This window comes from Ornithorhynchus anatinus, chromosome X5 (assembly GCF_004115215.2).
Source record: "Ornithorhynchus anatinus isolate Pmale09 chromosome X5, mOrnAna1.pri.v4, whole genome shotgun sequence".
In the NCBI taxonomy this organism is placed as follows: domain Eukaryota; kingdom Metazoa; phylum Chordata; class Mammalia; order Monotremata; family Ornithorhynchidae; genus Ornithorhynchus; species Ornithorhynchus anatinus.
The window spans coordinates 30,214,230-30,228,551 of NC_041753.1; the positions used below are offsets into that span (position 1 = coordinate 30,214,230).

Here is a 14,322-nt window from a genome sequence, read left to right on the forward strand (position 1 = left end):
TTTTTTTTTTTTTCCAATTTATGCCATGGAAATGCTTGCCCCTCTGGCAGTCTCAAAGATGGAAGATCCCCACATTAGTATCCATCTGGCCCAACCAGCAAAAAGCTGGCTGACATGCAGGACTCCTGGTGCTCCCACCCCACCTCTTGATGCCTGGCTCTGGCCCCCCAGAATGGTCTGGAACCCAAAAGTGGTAGCAAGGAGGGTCTTGTCCCACCTTCAAGCTGCTCACTCCCACAGGCTTCACTATGGCTGCCATGATCAGATACTTTGAGGAGGCTTGAAAGGGTTGTCTCCGGAATCTCCATGGTGGATTTTCAACAAATTGGAGTTGGTTTTACAAGCTTTTATCCATCAGTTTCTGTGAAGCGACCATTTGCATCACCAATACAATTTCCTTGACTTGGTTTAAAATCCCTACATTAAGGAATGGAAAATACCTAGACCAGTGAAGACTACCTTTGGGTTAACGCTTTGCAAACTTGGTTGGTATAGGGAATGAGGAAAATATGGACCAGTTTGTTAGCTTTTTATTTTTCCCCCACTCTTTAGCTTTTTCTACAGGAAAGCAGGGGTCAATTTGACTTTGCATGGATCATCAAACTCTTTCATATTGCCAGCAATCAGTTGATATTTTGCTTTTGTTTGTTTTTTTTTTCTTCTCCCTCACCCCTCATGTAGCCAGATTTGACTGCTACTGAAAGGGCAATTGCCAGACTAGCAACACATCCGCAGTTGAAGAAAAAAACTGATAATTTAAAAGGTATGAATTGGATGATGACATCTGAATTGTTAGTTGTACTCAATCAACCCATTCTAGATAAGAATGAAGTTGGGTTCTAGTTTAGATGTGTTTCCAAACTTTGCAACGGCTTGGCTATACACCACACAATTCTGAGTAGCATTGTTTTATTTAATGATGATTATTATTTGAATTGTTCCTTTTGACTTAACCGATCCATGGGTTTTGAGTACTGTTGACTAGACAGCAATTTATTTACACCAATTTCAGTATTACGTATATTGCTAATTATATTGTGTACTGCATCGCTGCTGTTAAAGTTTAAAGCCAGTGCGGTCTAGTGCCACTTTATAAAATAATGTGATTTTCCAAGTTAGATTTAAATCCAGGAAATGCCTAGTCTCTTCCTCTATGTTCACGGGAAAGAGGGGAGAAGGTTATTCACTTCCTCTCTGACCCAGGCACCTCAGCAAAACGGTTGCTGCATCATCTGCAAGCAGGAAGCAGTGGGGCCCATCTCAAACTCCTAGAGGGAACAATCCTGGGCCCAAGAAATCAAGTGTGGTAGTGACAGAAAGTGGCACAGGTGCTAGCCTGAGACTTTTCTTCTGAATGATATGTCCTGGTTATTAATGGTTTTTGTCTTTAAAATAGGGGCGATTTATTTTCTGGGAAATAAAGACTACTGGATACGAGTGAGGAACTAAAAGTAGGATCACGGCATACTAGAAAACTTATAACTGGAACCTGGCAGCATTTTTACAGTGTACTATGAAAGAGAGGTGTGAGACTCCTAACCATTCTAAATTTTTTTTTCCCCAACCCTTTCCATGCTAGCCTAGGTCAAACCACCAGCCTAAAACAGGGTAGTTACTGTCCCCTAGTTATTTCTGCCTGCTCATTCATGCAGTGGAGACTCACAAAGCACTCAGTGTTTATATTTAACAACACTAAGTCTGTTGATATTGCTGCTTCTAGAGCACTGGGTCAATGAGAAATCGAGTTAGGCTCCTGAGGTCTGCTTCTTCATAATTTCTCCTTAAAGTTTTTAAGTATTGAAATATAGGGCTTAGATTTTATCCAGAATAGGAAAGGGTGAGGGAGCAGCTTTCTATGTTCTCTCCCTTCATTTTCCTCATCCTATTTCCCTCTTCCCACTGACACCATTCCCAACTCTAGACTCTAAGATGCTTGTGTGCAGGGAACATGTCTACAGAATCTGTTACATTGTACTCTGCTAAGTACTTAGTACAGTGCTCTGCCTAGTGGAAAGTGCACCGGCCTGTGAGTCAAAGGGGCCTGGGTTCTAATCCTAGCTCTGCCAATTGCTTGCTGTGTGACCTTGGGCAAGTTATTTCACTTTTCTGTGACTCAGTTTCCTCAACTGTAAAATGGGGATTAAATACCTGTTCTCTCTCCTACTTAGACTGTGAGCCCCCTGTGGGACAGGGACCTCCTCCAACCCGATCAACTTGTATCTACTCCAGCACTTAGAACAGTGCTTGACCCATAGTAAGTGCTTAACAAATACCATAATAATATAATGAAATAAATATAATTGATATGCTAGGGCTACAGCAGAACACCAAGCCAATTAGCATTCAGATTGCTCATTAACATTCCTCTAGCAGTGATTTTCTTTCACTATTCACCCATCGCTTTAGTCTTTACAGTCAGAGCCAGCTCGACCATTGCTGTAAAATTCTCGCTTAAAGAATGGCCACTAATTTATTTCTGTCTTCTGGGTCTTTCCCTAAACTCACTTCCCACTTTGTTCAGGTTCAGTTTAGCAAAGTGAACCCCATGACTCCTAGCAAATTCACATCATCTAGCATCATGGTCTGTGGGGTTTTCCTGTAACATAGCCTGCAAAATTCGGATGTAGCTGACCTTTATAGAAAATCAATTTTATTTTTCTATACATTCTTTTGATTCTGCAGATTCATATTTTCATACCAATGAGGACACTATTTGCAAGTAAAGGGTGAGAGAATCAATTTTACTACACCTTCCGAATGTCACTCATTGAGAGTAAAGTGAGAATTGTTTTGAAGGCACTGTGTTCCAAGGCAACAGCTTCTATACGAAACAAGATGATGTGATAAGAACGGAGTCAGGTGTCCTGTCCTAGGCCCTTAATGATTATGGTACTTGTTAAGCGCTTACTGTGTACCAGCCACTGTTTTAAGCACTAGGGTAGATACAAGTTAATCAGGTTGGACACAGTCCCTGTCCCACATGGGGCTCAAACTCTTAATCCCCATTTACAGGTGAGGTAACTGAGGCCCAGAGAAGTGAAGTGACTTGCCTAAGGTCACACAGCAGCCATGTGGGCAGAGCTGGGATTAGAACCCAGGTTCTGCTGACTTCCAGGTCTGTGCCCTATCCACTAAGCCATGCTGCTGCCCATGAGGTCCCAGCACCTGACCTTCAGGAGGCCTAGAAGAGAAAGCAATCATCTCCATACTATCTTCTTTGATACACCTGGAGCAAACACATACCTGGTTCAAACAGAGGTGCCAGCCACCCTGCTATCTCCCAGTGCAGCTCTTTGAGCCCAGTTGGAACAGTGTCAAAGGAGAACATAGAGCACAACAGTCCCTGCATTATCACCCCTTCTCTCCACCCTCCTGGCCCCCACAACACACACACACACACATCTCCCTCACCCCCGACCCCAAAACACACACACAAGTTCACAAAAACATCCTGCTGCAGACTGATGACACCCTGTGTTCCTGAATGCTAGGGAAGAATATGTCTTAATATGTGTTAATGATGCCAGAAACGATTTGATGATCAGTTTGATTCCCAGAACAGCAATCAGTAAGGAACATGCCATTTTCTTCTCTTTGCAGCTGCAGTCAAAGCCTTTAAAGATGCCAGGCAGGCTGGGGCTGGAGCTGAGGCTTCAGAGAAGTGTGCAGAAGGCGATCCTTCAAAACTGCTAAGTTGCAAGAGAAAGGTGGAGAGACAGCCTCCAAAAGAGAGGACCAACCAAAAGCAAGAAGAGAAGGATAAAGCCTTGGTGAGCAAGAAACCAAACATTAAGCCTGAGGGGAAAGTGAGCAGAGAGTCTTCCACAAGGCCAAGACAGGGCCAAGACTCTCCAAAAGGTCCAGGCCAGCCTGCTCCAAAGCTTCCTTCACTCCCACAAGAGACCACAAAGAGCTTTGGCCAGGGCACCAACCTGAATACACATGCTACCCCAAACCGGCTCACTTCAACTGAAGAGCCACAGAGCGACAACAGTGATCTGGAAGAGTTAAGCGAAGGCGAGAAAGAATATTTTGACGACAGCACCGAAGAAAGGTTTTATAAGCAGTCTTCGGTTTCGGAAGATAGTGGCGGCGAGGATGATTTCTTCATTGGTAAAGTGAAGCGGATGAAGAAGAAAGAAAACAGCAACCAGGCTTCAGCTAAGGGCCAAAAGACTCTCCCCAAACCACTGCCAAAGGAAGGAAAGCCTCCAGAGCGGGAAAACCTGCTGCAGAGGGCAGCTCCTGAAGCCAGCCGACCCAGTGGGAAATCGAAGAAGCTGGAATCGGTGTTTTGCCATTCTTTGTCGGACTCCAAAGGTGTTAAGAAGTAAGAACAGCATACTGATGGGGTTTGGAGGGCCAGAGGGCACCAGGCTTAGGCTTTGCAACCTGCTAGAATTTAAATCAACGAAGGGCGAAAGCTTCCTAGGCGAGTGCTGATTCACCTAGGGGGAGGAGCGCCCAATCCTGTTGTGGGTGTAACCAAGCTGGGCCATGCATTTGGTAGTGCATCACCCGACGTATGGATTGTGAGACTGCAGAATCCCAGGGTCAGTCAGTCGTATTTATTGAGTGTCTACTGTGTGCAGAGCACTGCACTAAGCGCTTGAGAGTGCAATATAAAAGACATTCCCTGCCCACAGTGAGCTTACAGTCTAAAGGAGGATATAAATAGGCAGGACTCCTCTCCCAACCAGAGATAAAAGGACCTTTTCTTTAACAATAATAATAATAATGATGATGGCATTTGTTACTATTTGTTACTATGTGCAAAGCACTGTTCTCACCGATCCATTCATTCAGAGGTATTTACTGAGGAGCACTTACTGTGTGCAGAGCACTGTATGAAGTGCTTGGGAGAGTACAGTAGAGTTGGTAGATCCGATCCCACCCCTCTAGGAGCTTACAGTCTAGGGGAGTAATACGTAGGCTCTTGACTAGCCAATTTCAGTGCCTTCTTCCTTCCCTTCCATTCCCTCCCCGTGGGGAAGGCTTCTGAAATCCCCTCACCTTGATCTACTTTATCCCAGTTGGTTGTTTTGATACATATTAGCAGGAGGTCCTAGAAAGGTCTTTCCAGTTGTTTGCCCCCACCAAAAAAAAAAAAACCCTCTGGAAGTAAGGACAAGGTGATTCAATTAAAAAAAAATCTGACTGGAAATTCTCCATTACAGTGAAAGATTGCCGGACCTCATGTAACAAAAGACCCTCATAACAAAACTAAAGGGCCCAGTGAGGAGGGTTTGTTAAAGTGTGTTGAACAAGCAGCGTGGCTCAGTGGAAAGAGCACAGGCTTGGGAGTCAGAGGTCATGGGTTCGAATCCCGGCTCTGCCACTTGTCAGCTGTTTGACTGTGGGCAAGTCACTTAATTTCTCTGTGCCTCAGTTACCTCACTGTAAAATGGGGATTAAGACTGTGAGCCTCACGTGGAACAACCTGATTACCCTGTATCTACCCCAGCACTTAGAACAGTGCTCTGCACATAGTAAGTGCTTAACAAATACCAACATTATTATTATTATTAGGTTGACGTGGCTACTGGTATGAGAGAGAGTCAGGGGGCAGGCTCCAAGGGAGAAAATGACAACAACTGGTCTGTACACCCTTTAGATTGTAAGCACCTCCAAGACAGGGATCAGAATGTTCCCCAAGCCCCTGGTACAGGCTCAGGACACAATAGAGTGCTTATTCAATCCTGTTAAAGAAGAATGGGAAACAGTCACATGGAGATTTTTGTCATACAGGAGTTTGTTTGACAAGGCCTGGCTGAGTACTGCAGCAGGTTCGAATAGCTCTTTACAGCCAGGGATTTGTAAATCTAGCAAATCTCTGCCTGCATTTCTGCATACCTGTGTTACCAGGAAATTTTCGTAAAAAATCATCACACTATTTTCTTGCTTTCAGAAATGCCCGAGAGCAGGCTCCCCGGACCAGGATCCCTGGTATGTACTTACCCACAGCTGCATTTTGTTCACAAAAATGGCAGGGGAATAATTTCAGTATAACTGGCTTTGTGGGATTAAAATTTTGGTGTGATTAGGATATTGCAGAAAATTATATTGGGTGATTTGTTTTTGTTTTGTTTTATGGTATTTAAGTGTTTTCCATATGCCAGGCACTGTACTAAGCACTGAGGCAGATACAAGCTAATCAGGTTGGATACAGTTCATGGCCTGCATGGGACTCGCAGTGTTAATCCTCATTTTACAGATGAGGGAACTGAGGCCCAGAGAAGTAAAGTGACTTGCCCAAGGTCACACAGCAGACAAGTGGTGGAGCTGGGATTGGAACCCAGGTCCTTCTGACTCCCCGACCTGTGCTTTTGAGTGAACGCCACAACATTATGAGTTGTATAATCAAATAAGTGATTATGTACCAATTCAGCAAACAGTATGCAAGCCCTCAATATTGCCCCGATTCTAGGTCAGATAGCTTCACTGGCTTGTGAGGCAGCTAAATGCCAAAGGAACCCGAAAATAATCCGTGACACTCCCTGCAGCCATTACTGCCCTCTCCACCCTGCCCCAGAACTGCGTCTTCTGCCAGTTTGCCTTCATGGCTCCTGAGAGTAGGAAGCGCATAAGGTAGCCTTGAGAGTTAAACACACATCTGTCACTTGGGGAGGGGGAGAGATGGATGAGGACAGATGTCCTTAATTGAAGTTGATTTTTGGAAGATCCAGAAGTTTATTTGAAAATGGTTTTCTTTATCCCAGCTTTTCAACAGAAGGAAAGTTGGAACAAGAAACAGCTTAATAAGGGCACAAACTGCAGGCCTGAAAATAAGAGGCAGCAACAGCAGCAACCTCTTCATCCTTCGTGGGAGGCAAGTAGGAGACGAAAGCAAGAGATGTCTAAAATCGCACCATTTCAAGGGAAGAAGATTACATTTGATGATGATTAACCTGGTCGTGAAGTCTTCATTTTGGGAGGAAGGCTATTTCACCTCCAACCCTCCTGCTTTGGGTACATAATGCTGGGTACTTAAGTTTGAGCTTGTGTGTCCCACTTTTAGCACAGCAAGAAAGAGTTGTGCTAGAGTTTACAAATGTTTTAAGCAAGTTAAATGTTGGAGGTGTTTAACCTACTTTATCAATTCTAAGAAAGCTGTGCAATGCATTTGTTTTATAAAATCTCCTGAAGAGTATTTTTGAGTGTCACATTTGATTTCCTTTTTTTGGGGATGGCGGGTGGGTATCTGTCGTGAGAATTACATCACCACCTGTTTTGCTTTGAGGTTTTCTCATTCAAATAAAGATGGAGGTTTATTACTTGCTGATAATAGCCAAGGTGGTAATACTAGAGAGAGGAGAGCATTTAATTGCTCTTGAAATTATAACATTGGCCAATAATCATGTCTTTTAAAAACTGTTAATCTTATGGAAACTACTGGAATTTTAATTTTGTTTCCATAATTGTGTAAGTACTGCTATAAAAAAAAATTTGAGAATGATTAACTTGGGGCATGAAGTCTTCATTTTTGGAAGAAGGTAATGTTCACCTCCAACACTTCTATTTTGGGTATCTAATATTGATTATTTAAACCTGAATTTGTGTGTCCCACTTCTTAGCTCACTAGAAAAGAATATTGTGCTAGGGTTTGCAAATGTTTTAGTCATGCTGGATGTTGTAGTGTTTAAACTACTTTATCAAACAATTATAAAAAGCCAAGAAAGCTGTGCAGTGCCCTCACTATGTAAAAATCTCCTGGAGAGCATTTTTGAAGCATTTGCGAGAATGTCATATTTGTCTCATGAAAAATGCATCACCACCTGTTCTGCTTTGAGGTTTTCTTATTCAGTTAAAGATGGAGGTTGATTATTTGCCGATAATAGTCAAAGTATTAAGAACAGAGAGGAGAACATTTAATTATTCTTGTAATGGAAACATTGGCCCATAATTATGTCTTTTTTAAAAACTATTAAATGAAAACTACTGGGTGGGAATTGAATTTTGTTTCCATTATCTGCATAACTGTTGCTTTAAAAACATTACATTTGATGTTGATTAACCTGGGCAGAAAGTCTTCATTTTTGGTAGAAGGCAATGTTTACCTCCAGCCCTTCTGTTTTGGGGTCATAATGTTGAATATTAAAATTTGAGTCTGTGTGTCCCACTTCTAACACACCAGGAAAGACTATTGTGCTAGGGTTTAAAAATGTTTTAGGCATGCAAATGTCTAAAGGCACCACCACCTATAAACTCCTGGAGTTTTAATTTTGTGTCTGATATATATATATATATATATATATATATATAAAGCTACTGCTGTAGAAAGATTGCATGTGGTGATGATTAACCTGGACGTGAAGTTTTCGTGTTGGGAAGATGGTGATGTTCACCTCCAATCCTTCTGTTTTGTGTATATAATATTGAGTATTTAAATTTGAGACTGTGTCCCACTTTAAAAAGTATTGTGCTGGGGTATACAAATGTTTTAGACAAGTTAAATGTTGGTGTTTAACCTACTTTATCAAACAATTCTGTAAAGCCAAGAAAGCTATGCAGTGCATTCATTTTATAAAATCTCCTGGAGAGCATTTTTAAAGCATTTTTGAGTGTCACATTTGATTTTATTTTTGTCTGTCATGAAAAATATATCACCACCTGTTCTGCTCTGAGGTTTTCTCATTCAAGTGAAAGTAGAGGTTGATTACTTGCTTATAACAGCCAAGGTAGAAAGAACAGGGGAACATTTAATTGCTCTTTTAATGGAAATACTGGCTAGTAATCCTGTCTTTTAAAAGCTATTAAATGAAAACTCCTGAGGCTTTTAATTTAATTTCCATTATCTGTACAACCATTGCTTTAAATTTTAAACCCTTTTCTCAATTCAAAATAAAATTGTTATCCATTCTCTTTTTCTTGTTTTTTTTCCAACTGTCAAGAGTTTTTTCCCTTTTTGACTTTCCTACTTTTTTCCATGCTTAAAAATTCCATTTCAAATGTTTTTAATGCATTTTTAAATCCCAAGAAAAATCCTGTTTTCACCCATTTTTCCAAATGCTGAAGATGTTTCTATTGAATTGGTTTTGGGGCATATACAACCAGGATTTATGGCAACTGAGCATCTTGGCCTTGTCCTTTTATAAGAAATATTTTGGGTGGGGGTGTGGATCTTTTATATTTCAGAAAGCAGATTCCAGAGGAGATGAAGTAGGATATGTACTCTTCACTGAAAGCTCAATAGAGGACATTCTACTGAGATGATTCACCCAGAAAGGTACTACTGAAAACACCAGAAAATACTGTTGTAAAACAGAAAAGCATTCCCCACCCCCACCTCGTATTTTTTTATGTCCTCATCTGGGAGAAATTAAAAGGTTTTGGTTAACTCTGAATAACAAGCTTGATCAATTCCATATGCACAGAGCACTAAGGGTCAGCAGTATGAATGGTAGGGAAACCATCTGTGGAGCAAGGCAGTCACAAGCTGAGAAGAGACATTTCTATGTTCCATGATGACCTTGAGGTCTTAAATAACCAGAAATCTATTCCTAGGTGGGTCACCCAGAAAGGGAAAGAGAAGTATCGTGGCTTAGTGGAAAGAGCATGAGCCTGGGAGTCAGAGGACATGGTTTCTAATCCTGTCTTGGCCACTTACCTGCTCTGGGTCTTTGGGCAAGTCACTTAACTTCTCTGTGCCTCAGTGTCCCCACCTGTTAAATGGGAATTCAGTACCTGTTTTCCCTCCCACCAAGACTGTGAGCCCCAAATGGGATAGGAACTGTGTCCGATCTGATTCTCTTGTATCTACCCCAACGCTTAGTAAAGTGCATGGCACGTAGTAAGCGTGTAATAAATACCATTATCACCACTGTTGCCGTCATTATGATCATCATCATTATTATTATTATTATTCCACGTGCCCAACTTTAAAATGGGGGCCCTGGCAGGAAAGATGATTAGAACCCATGACGCTGTGACTCCCAGGCCTGTGCTCTGTCCACTATGCCATGCTGCTTCCCATCGTAAAAGGTTGACCCGCCCTGTGGTTTCATTTAATGACATTTCCCATCCCTTCTCCTACTTAGTGTAACCAAATTGTCATGGACAAAGATTCCGAGCCCCCTAGATGTGTCTATCTGGGAGTTGTTACAGATCTGGGAGGAATTTGGATGTCATTCAAGTTGGATGTCCAGTTCATAAGTCCATTGTGTGAAGCCCAGGGCCTGTCTCTGTGGGTGGTCCCATAAAGACCATTGTATTAGATGGGGAAGATTCTAGGCACGGTCGATAGCAGTAGCGTCAAAGCAACCATGCGTCGCGTAAGTGTCGGAATTCATAGGAGTACTGTTTGTTGGGTGAACATGTGTTTCTCTTCAGGGAAGCTTGTTTTGAAGAAAAGTCCTCCTCCTGCCCGTTGTTTTGGCCTACGGGACTGAGACTCTTTTTCCGGCCAAGGAACTCGGGGACTTCTTGTTTTGTATTTGTTTCTGAAATCAGATATGTTTGTTTCTGTGTTTAGTTTTCCTGATTTTAACCAATTATGAGGATCCCGTATTCCATCTCTTCTTACGAGTCCTATCCCAGACAGCCAATTATGCAGAAACCTCTTCTGGGTGATCTCCAGGCTTGAAATAGCCTAAGGAAAGGTTATTAGATTACTGGTTTCTCTTCTATTGGAGGTGTCTGGTTTATGTTTTCAATGGTTTGAATTTTTGCTGTATTGACCATGTCTTCATACATCCTTAGGGTGCCAAAAGCTGTCAGCTTTTCTTGGCAGTTTGGAATGGACAAAGCACGCCTTTACGGCTTAGAACAGTGTTTGACATATAGTAAGCGCTTAGCAAGTACCATAAAACAAACAGGACTTTTAAAAAAGATCGTAACGGATGCTGAAAATATCAAAGTGATAGTGTAATTCCTCAGTGCACAAATGCTTTGTAGGAAAGAAATTTAGCACTATTATGACAGTTGCACTGCCCTTCGTGTATTTAGATCCAGAAGAGCCTCAGGCATGGGAACAGGAACACATGTGAGAACCAAATCAGTGCCCCATTCAGAAAAGGAGCCCTTCCAGGAAGGTCTTAAACCACAAAAGGAACAAGAACTTGCTGTATCTAAGGTGAAGAATTATTTCCCAGGACTAGAGCAGTTCTAGACTGTTTGTTTTGTTTTGTAGTACTCGTTAAGCTCTTACTATGCCTCAAACACTGTTATAAGTGCTGAGGTAGGACAGGTCACTTAGGTAGGACACAGTCCCTGTCCCACATGGGGCTCACTGTCTTAGGCTCTATTTAACATACAGCTCCTTATCTTCCCATCCAAATCCTGTCCTCCCCCTGGCTTTCCCATCACTGTAGCCAGCATCACCATCCTTCCTGTCTCACAAGCCCATAACCTTGGCATTATCCTTGATTCCTCTCTCATTCAGACTACATATTCAGTTCGTCACTAAATCCTGTCAGTTCGAACTTCACAACATCAATGAAATCCGCCCACTCCTCTCCATTCAAACTGCTACCGTGTTAATCCAAGCACTTCCCTTATCCCACCTTGATTACTGTATCAGCCTCCTTGCCAACCTCCCAGCCTCCTGTCTCTCCCCACTCCAGTTCTCTCTGTACCTCAGCTTGTCTATCTCACCGCTGACCTCTCGTCCATACCCTGCTTCTGGCCTGGAACACCCTCCCGCCTCATATCTGACAGACAATTACTCTCTCCGCTTTCAACGCCTTATTGAAGGCACATCTCCAAGAGGCCTTCCGTGACTAAGCCCTCTTTTCATCAACTTCCTTTGGTGTCACTCCGACTGGCTCCCTTTATTCATCCCCCCTCCCAGCCCCACAGCACTTATGTACATATCTGTAATTTATTTATATTAATGTCCGTCTCCACCTCTAGACTGTAAGCTCATAGTGGGCAGGGAATGTGTCGTATTATTGAACTCTCCCAAGTGCCTAGTACAGTGCACAGTAAGTGCTCAGTCAATACGATTGACTAGGAGGAAGAACAGGTATTCAATCCCCATTTTGCATTTGAGGAAAGTGAGGCACAGAGAGGTTAAGTGACTTGCCCAAGGTCACACAGCAAGCAATTGACAGAGCCAGAATTAGAACCCAGGTCCTCTGACTCCCAGGTCCGTGCCCCAGACTCCCTAACAGTCTTATGGCCAGGGAATGTGTCAACCACCATGCTATATTGTACTCTTCCAAGCACTTAGTATAGTGCTCTGCACACAGTAAGCACTCAATAAAGATTGATTAATTGTAGAAATTCAGTGATGGGGCAACCCTCCCAAAGACCCTCACTGGCAAAAGGATAGTCTCCCTTCAAAGAAAGGGTTGCACATGAGGCGTTCTGCTCTGGGCTTCATGCTCTGGCATGGTTGGGACTACAGCTGGCAAGAAATTTGTGCTTGGCAAGCCCAAATGGCTTTTCTTTCCATATCTTTCTTTTTGAACAAATGCAAGACATGGATGAGCTGTGTTTGACTCTAGCCAGCTGATCTCCTGCTGTATATCATTATGGAGCAAAGGGTGCCTCCCTGCAGCTCAAACTGCATGGACTCAAAAACTTGTGGCTAATTATTTGCATCTAAACACTTCTTGCCAGAGGCCATACAATTGTCCCAAAGGTATAGTGAGCCAGAGATCAAAATGATTTCCCCATTTAGGATACTCTTGGGTAACTCTGGAAGTTCTATTCAATAAGTTAAAGTGTTTTTAATATGTTCTGATTTCATCCCTTGCCTACTAGGAAACAACTTATCTTTCTAGGTCATCCTCTGCTAAACATAAAAATGTATTTAACTCCCCTTCCAAAAAAAAATGATGCAAAGCTAATATGTTGCCGAAAACCCAACCCAAAACATACATTCTAAGTTCAGGTGGTTGAGGGGAGGAAGTGTAGAGGAAGTCACAATGATTTGAAGGCAGCTTAATAGAAATTTTTTTTGACAAATTCCTGTCCAGAAAAATATACAAAAGAGAAACTCAGTAAATGATGTTCTTGATAAATGTCACTCCCTCTTTGTTTCCTGAAATTCATTTGTGATCCTGAACTATTTCATTGTATGTTTCTCTTATTATTCTGCTATATATTATTTATTAAAATGAAACTAATCAATTGAACCTTCCTTCATCATAAGTGTCCTGCAAAAGGCATTCAGGGTCACGAGAGCGGTCACAAGAAAAGCCAAAAGTTTCTGGAATTGGACTTGCCTTCGTGCTCTCTACTAGGAGTGGATTGTTGCCACATACAAATGAGCTATTACCTTGGAGTGGCATATGAGCCTGATGGTCCTTGACCCAAAACAGAAGGTCCAGAGCGCTCAGGGGCAGAAGCATATTTTAAAATGCTTTTCTTCACTAAACTTGCTGAAACAAAAACTCCTCACTCTTGGCTTCAAAGCTGTCCATCACCTGGCCCCCTCCTCCTCACCTCCCTTCTTCTACAGCCCACCCCGTACACTCCACTCCTCTGCCGCTAACCTCCTCACGGTGCCTCGTTCTCGCCTGTCCTGCTGTCAACCCCTCGCCCAAGTACTACCAATGACCTGGAATGCCCTCCTTCCTCACATCGCCAAACTAACTCTCTTCCCCTCTTCAAAGCCCTACTGAAAGCTCACCCTCTCCAGGAGGCCTTCCCAGACTGAACCCTCCCTTTCCCTCTGCCCCTCCTCCCCTCCCCATTCCCCCTACTCTCTCCCTCTGCTCTTCCCCCTTCCCCTCCCCATGGCACTTGTGCATATTTGTATATATTATTTCTCTATTTTATTAATGATGTGTATATATGTATGGTTCTATTTATCTTGCTAGTATTGAGGCCTGACTGTTTTGTTTTTGTTTTGTTGTCTGTCTCCCCTGTTTAGATGGTGAGCCCGTTGTTGGGCACTGTACAGTCCAAGCGCTTAGTACAGTGCTCTGCACACAGTAAGCGCTCAATAAATACGATTGAATGAATGAATGAATGAATGTGGCAGAGAGGGTTGTTTCTCACCTTCCCTCTATCTTGCATTGGCCAGGTCCATTTTGGAGAGGGGTCTGGGCCATCTGGATTGCAAAATTGGCTGCTCCTAGAAAGCTGCCCTCTCAGATTCCTGGGTTCCATAGCCATTGCCTACATTATGCTAGAGTGATCATATGCAACTGGAAATGGAAACAACACACTCTCCCGCCCATCACACACACACACCTCGAGCATTCATTCATTCATTCAATCGTATTTATTGAACACTTGTGTGCAGAGCACTGTACTAAGCGCTTGGAAAGTACAATTCGGCAACAGATAGAGACAATCCCTTCCCAACAACAGGCTCACAATCTAGAAGGGGGAGACAGACAACAAAACAGAACAAGTAGACAGGCATCAATA

At 42.7% G+C, this 14,322-nt stretch overlaps 1 protein-coding gene across 3 annotated transcripts in view; it reads left to right on the plus strand.

The window, feature by feature from the left end:
• The window catches only part of SRFBP1 (serum response factor binding protein 1), an 88,604-nt gene extending 79,742 nt beyond the window's left edge, over positions 1-8,862 (plus strand). For all 3 annotated transcript variants that reach the window (XM_029056134.1, XM_029056133.1, XM_029056136.1), the window contains 4 exons: positions 682-763; positions 3,601-4,330; positions 5,909-5,946; positions 6,720-8,862. In XM_029056134.1, coding sequence (XP_028911967.1) covers positions 682-763; positions 3,601-4,330; positions 5,909-5,946; positions 6,720-6,907 — 1,038 coding nt within the window. In that variant the 3' untranslated portion in view covers positions 6,908-8,862. The remainder of the gene's footprint in view (positions 1-681; positions 764-3,600; positions 4,331-5,908; positions 5,947-6,719) is intronic.
• Positions 8,863-14,322: the final 5,460 nt, after the last annotated feature.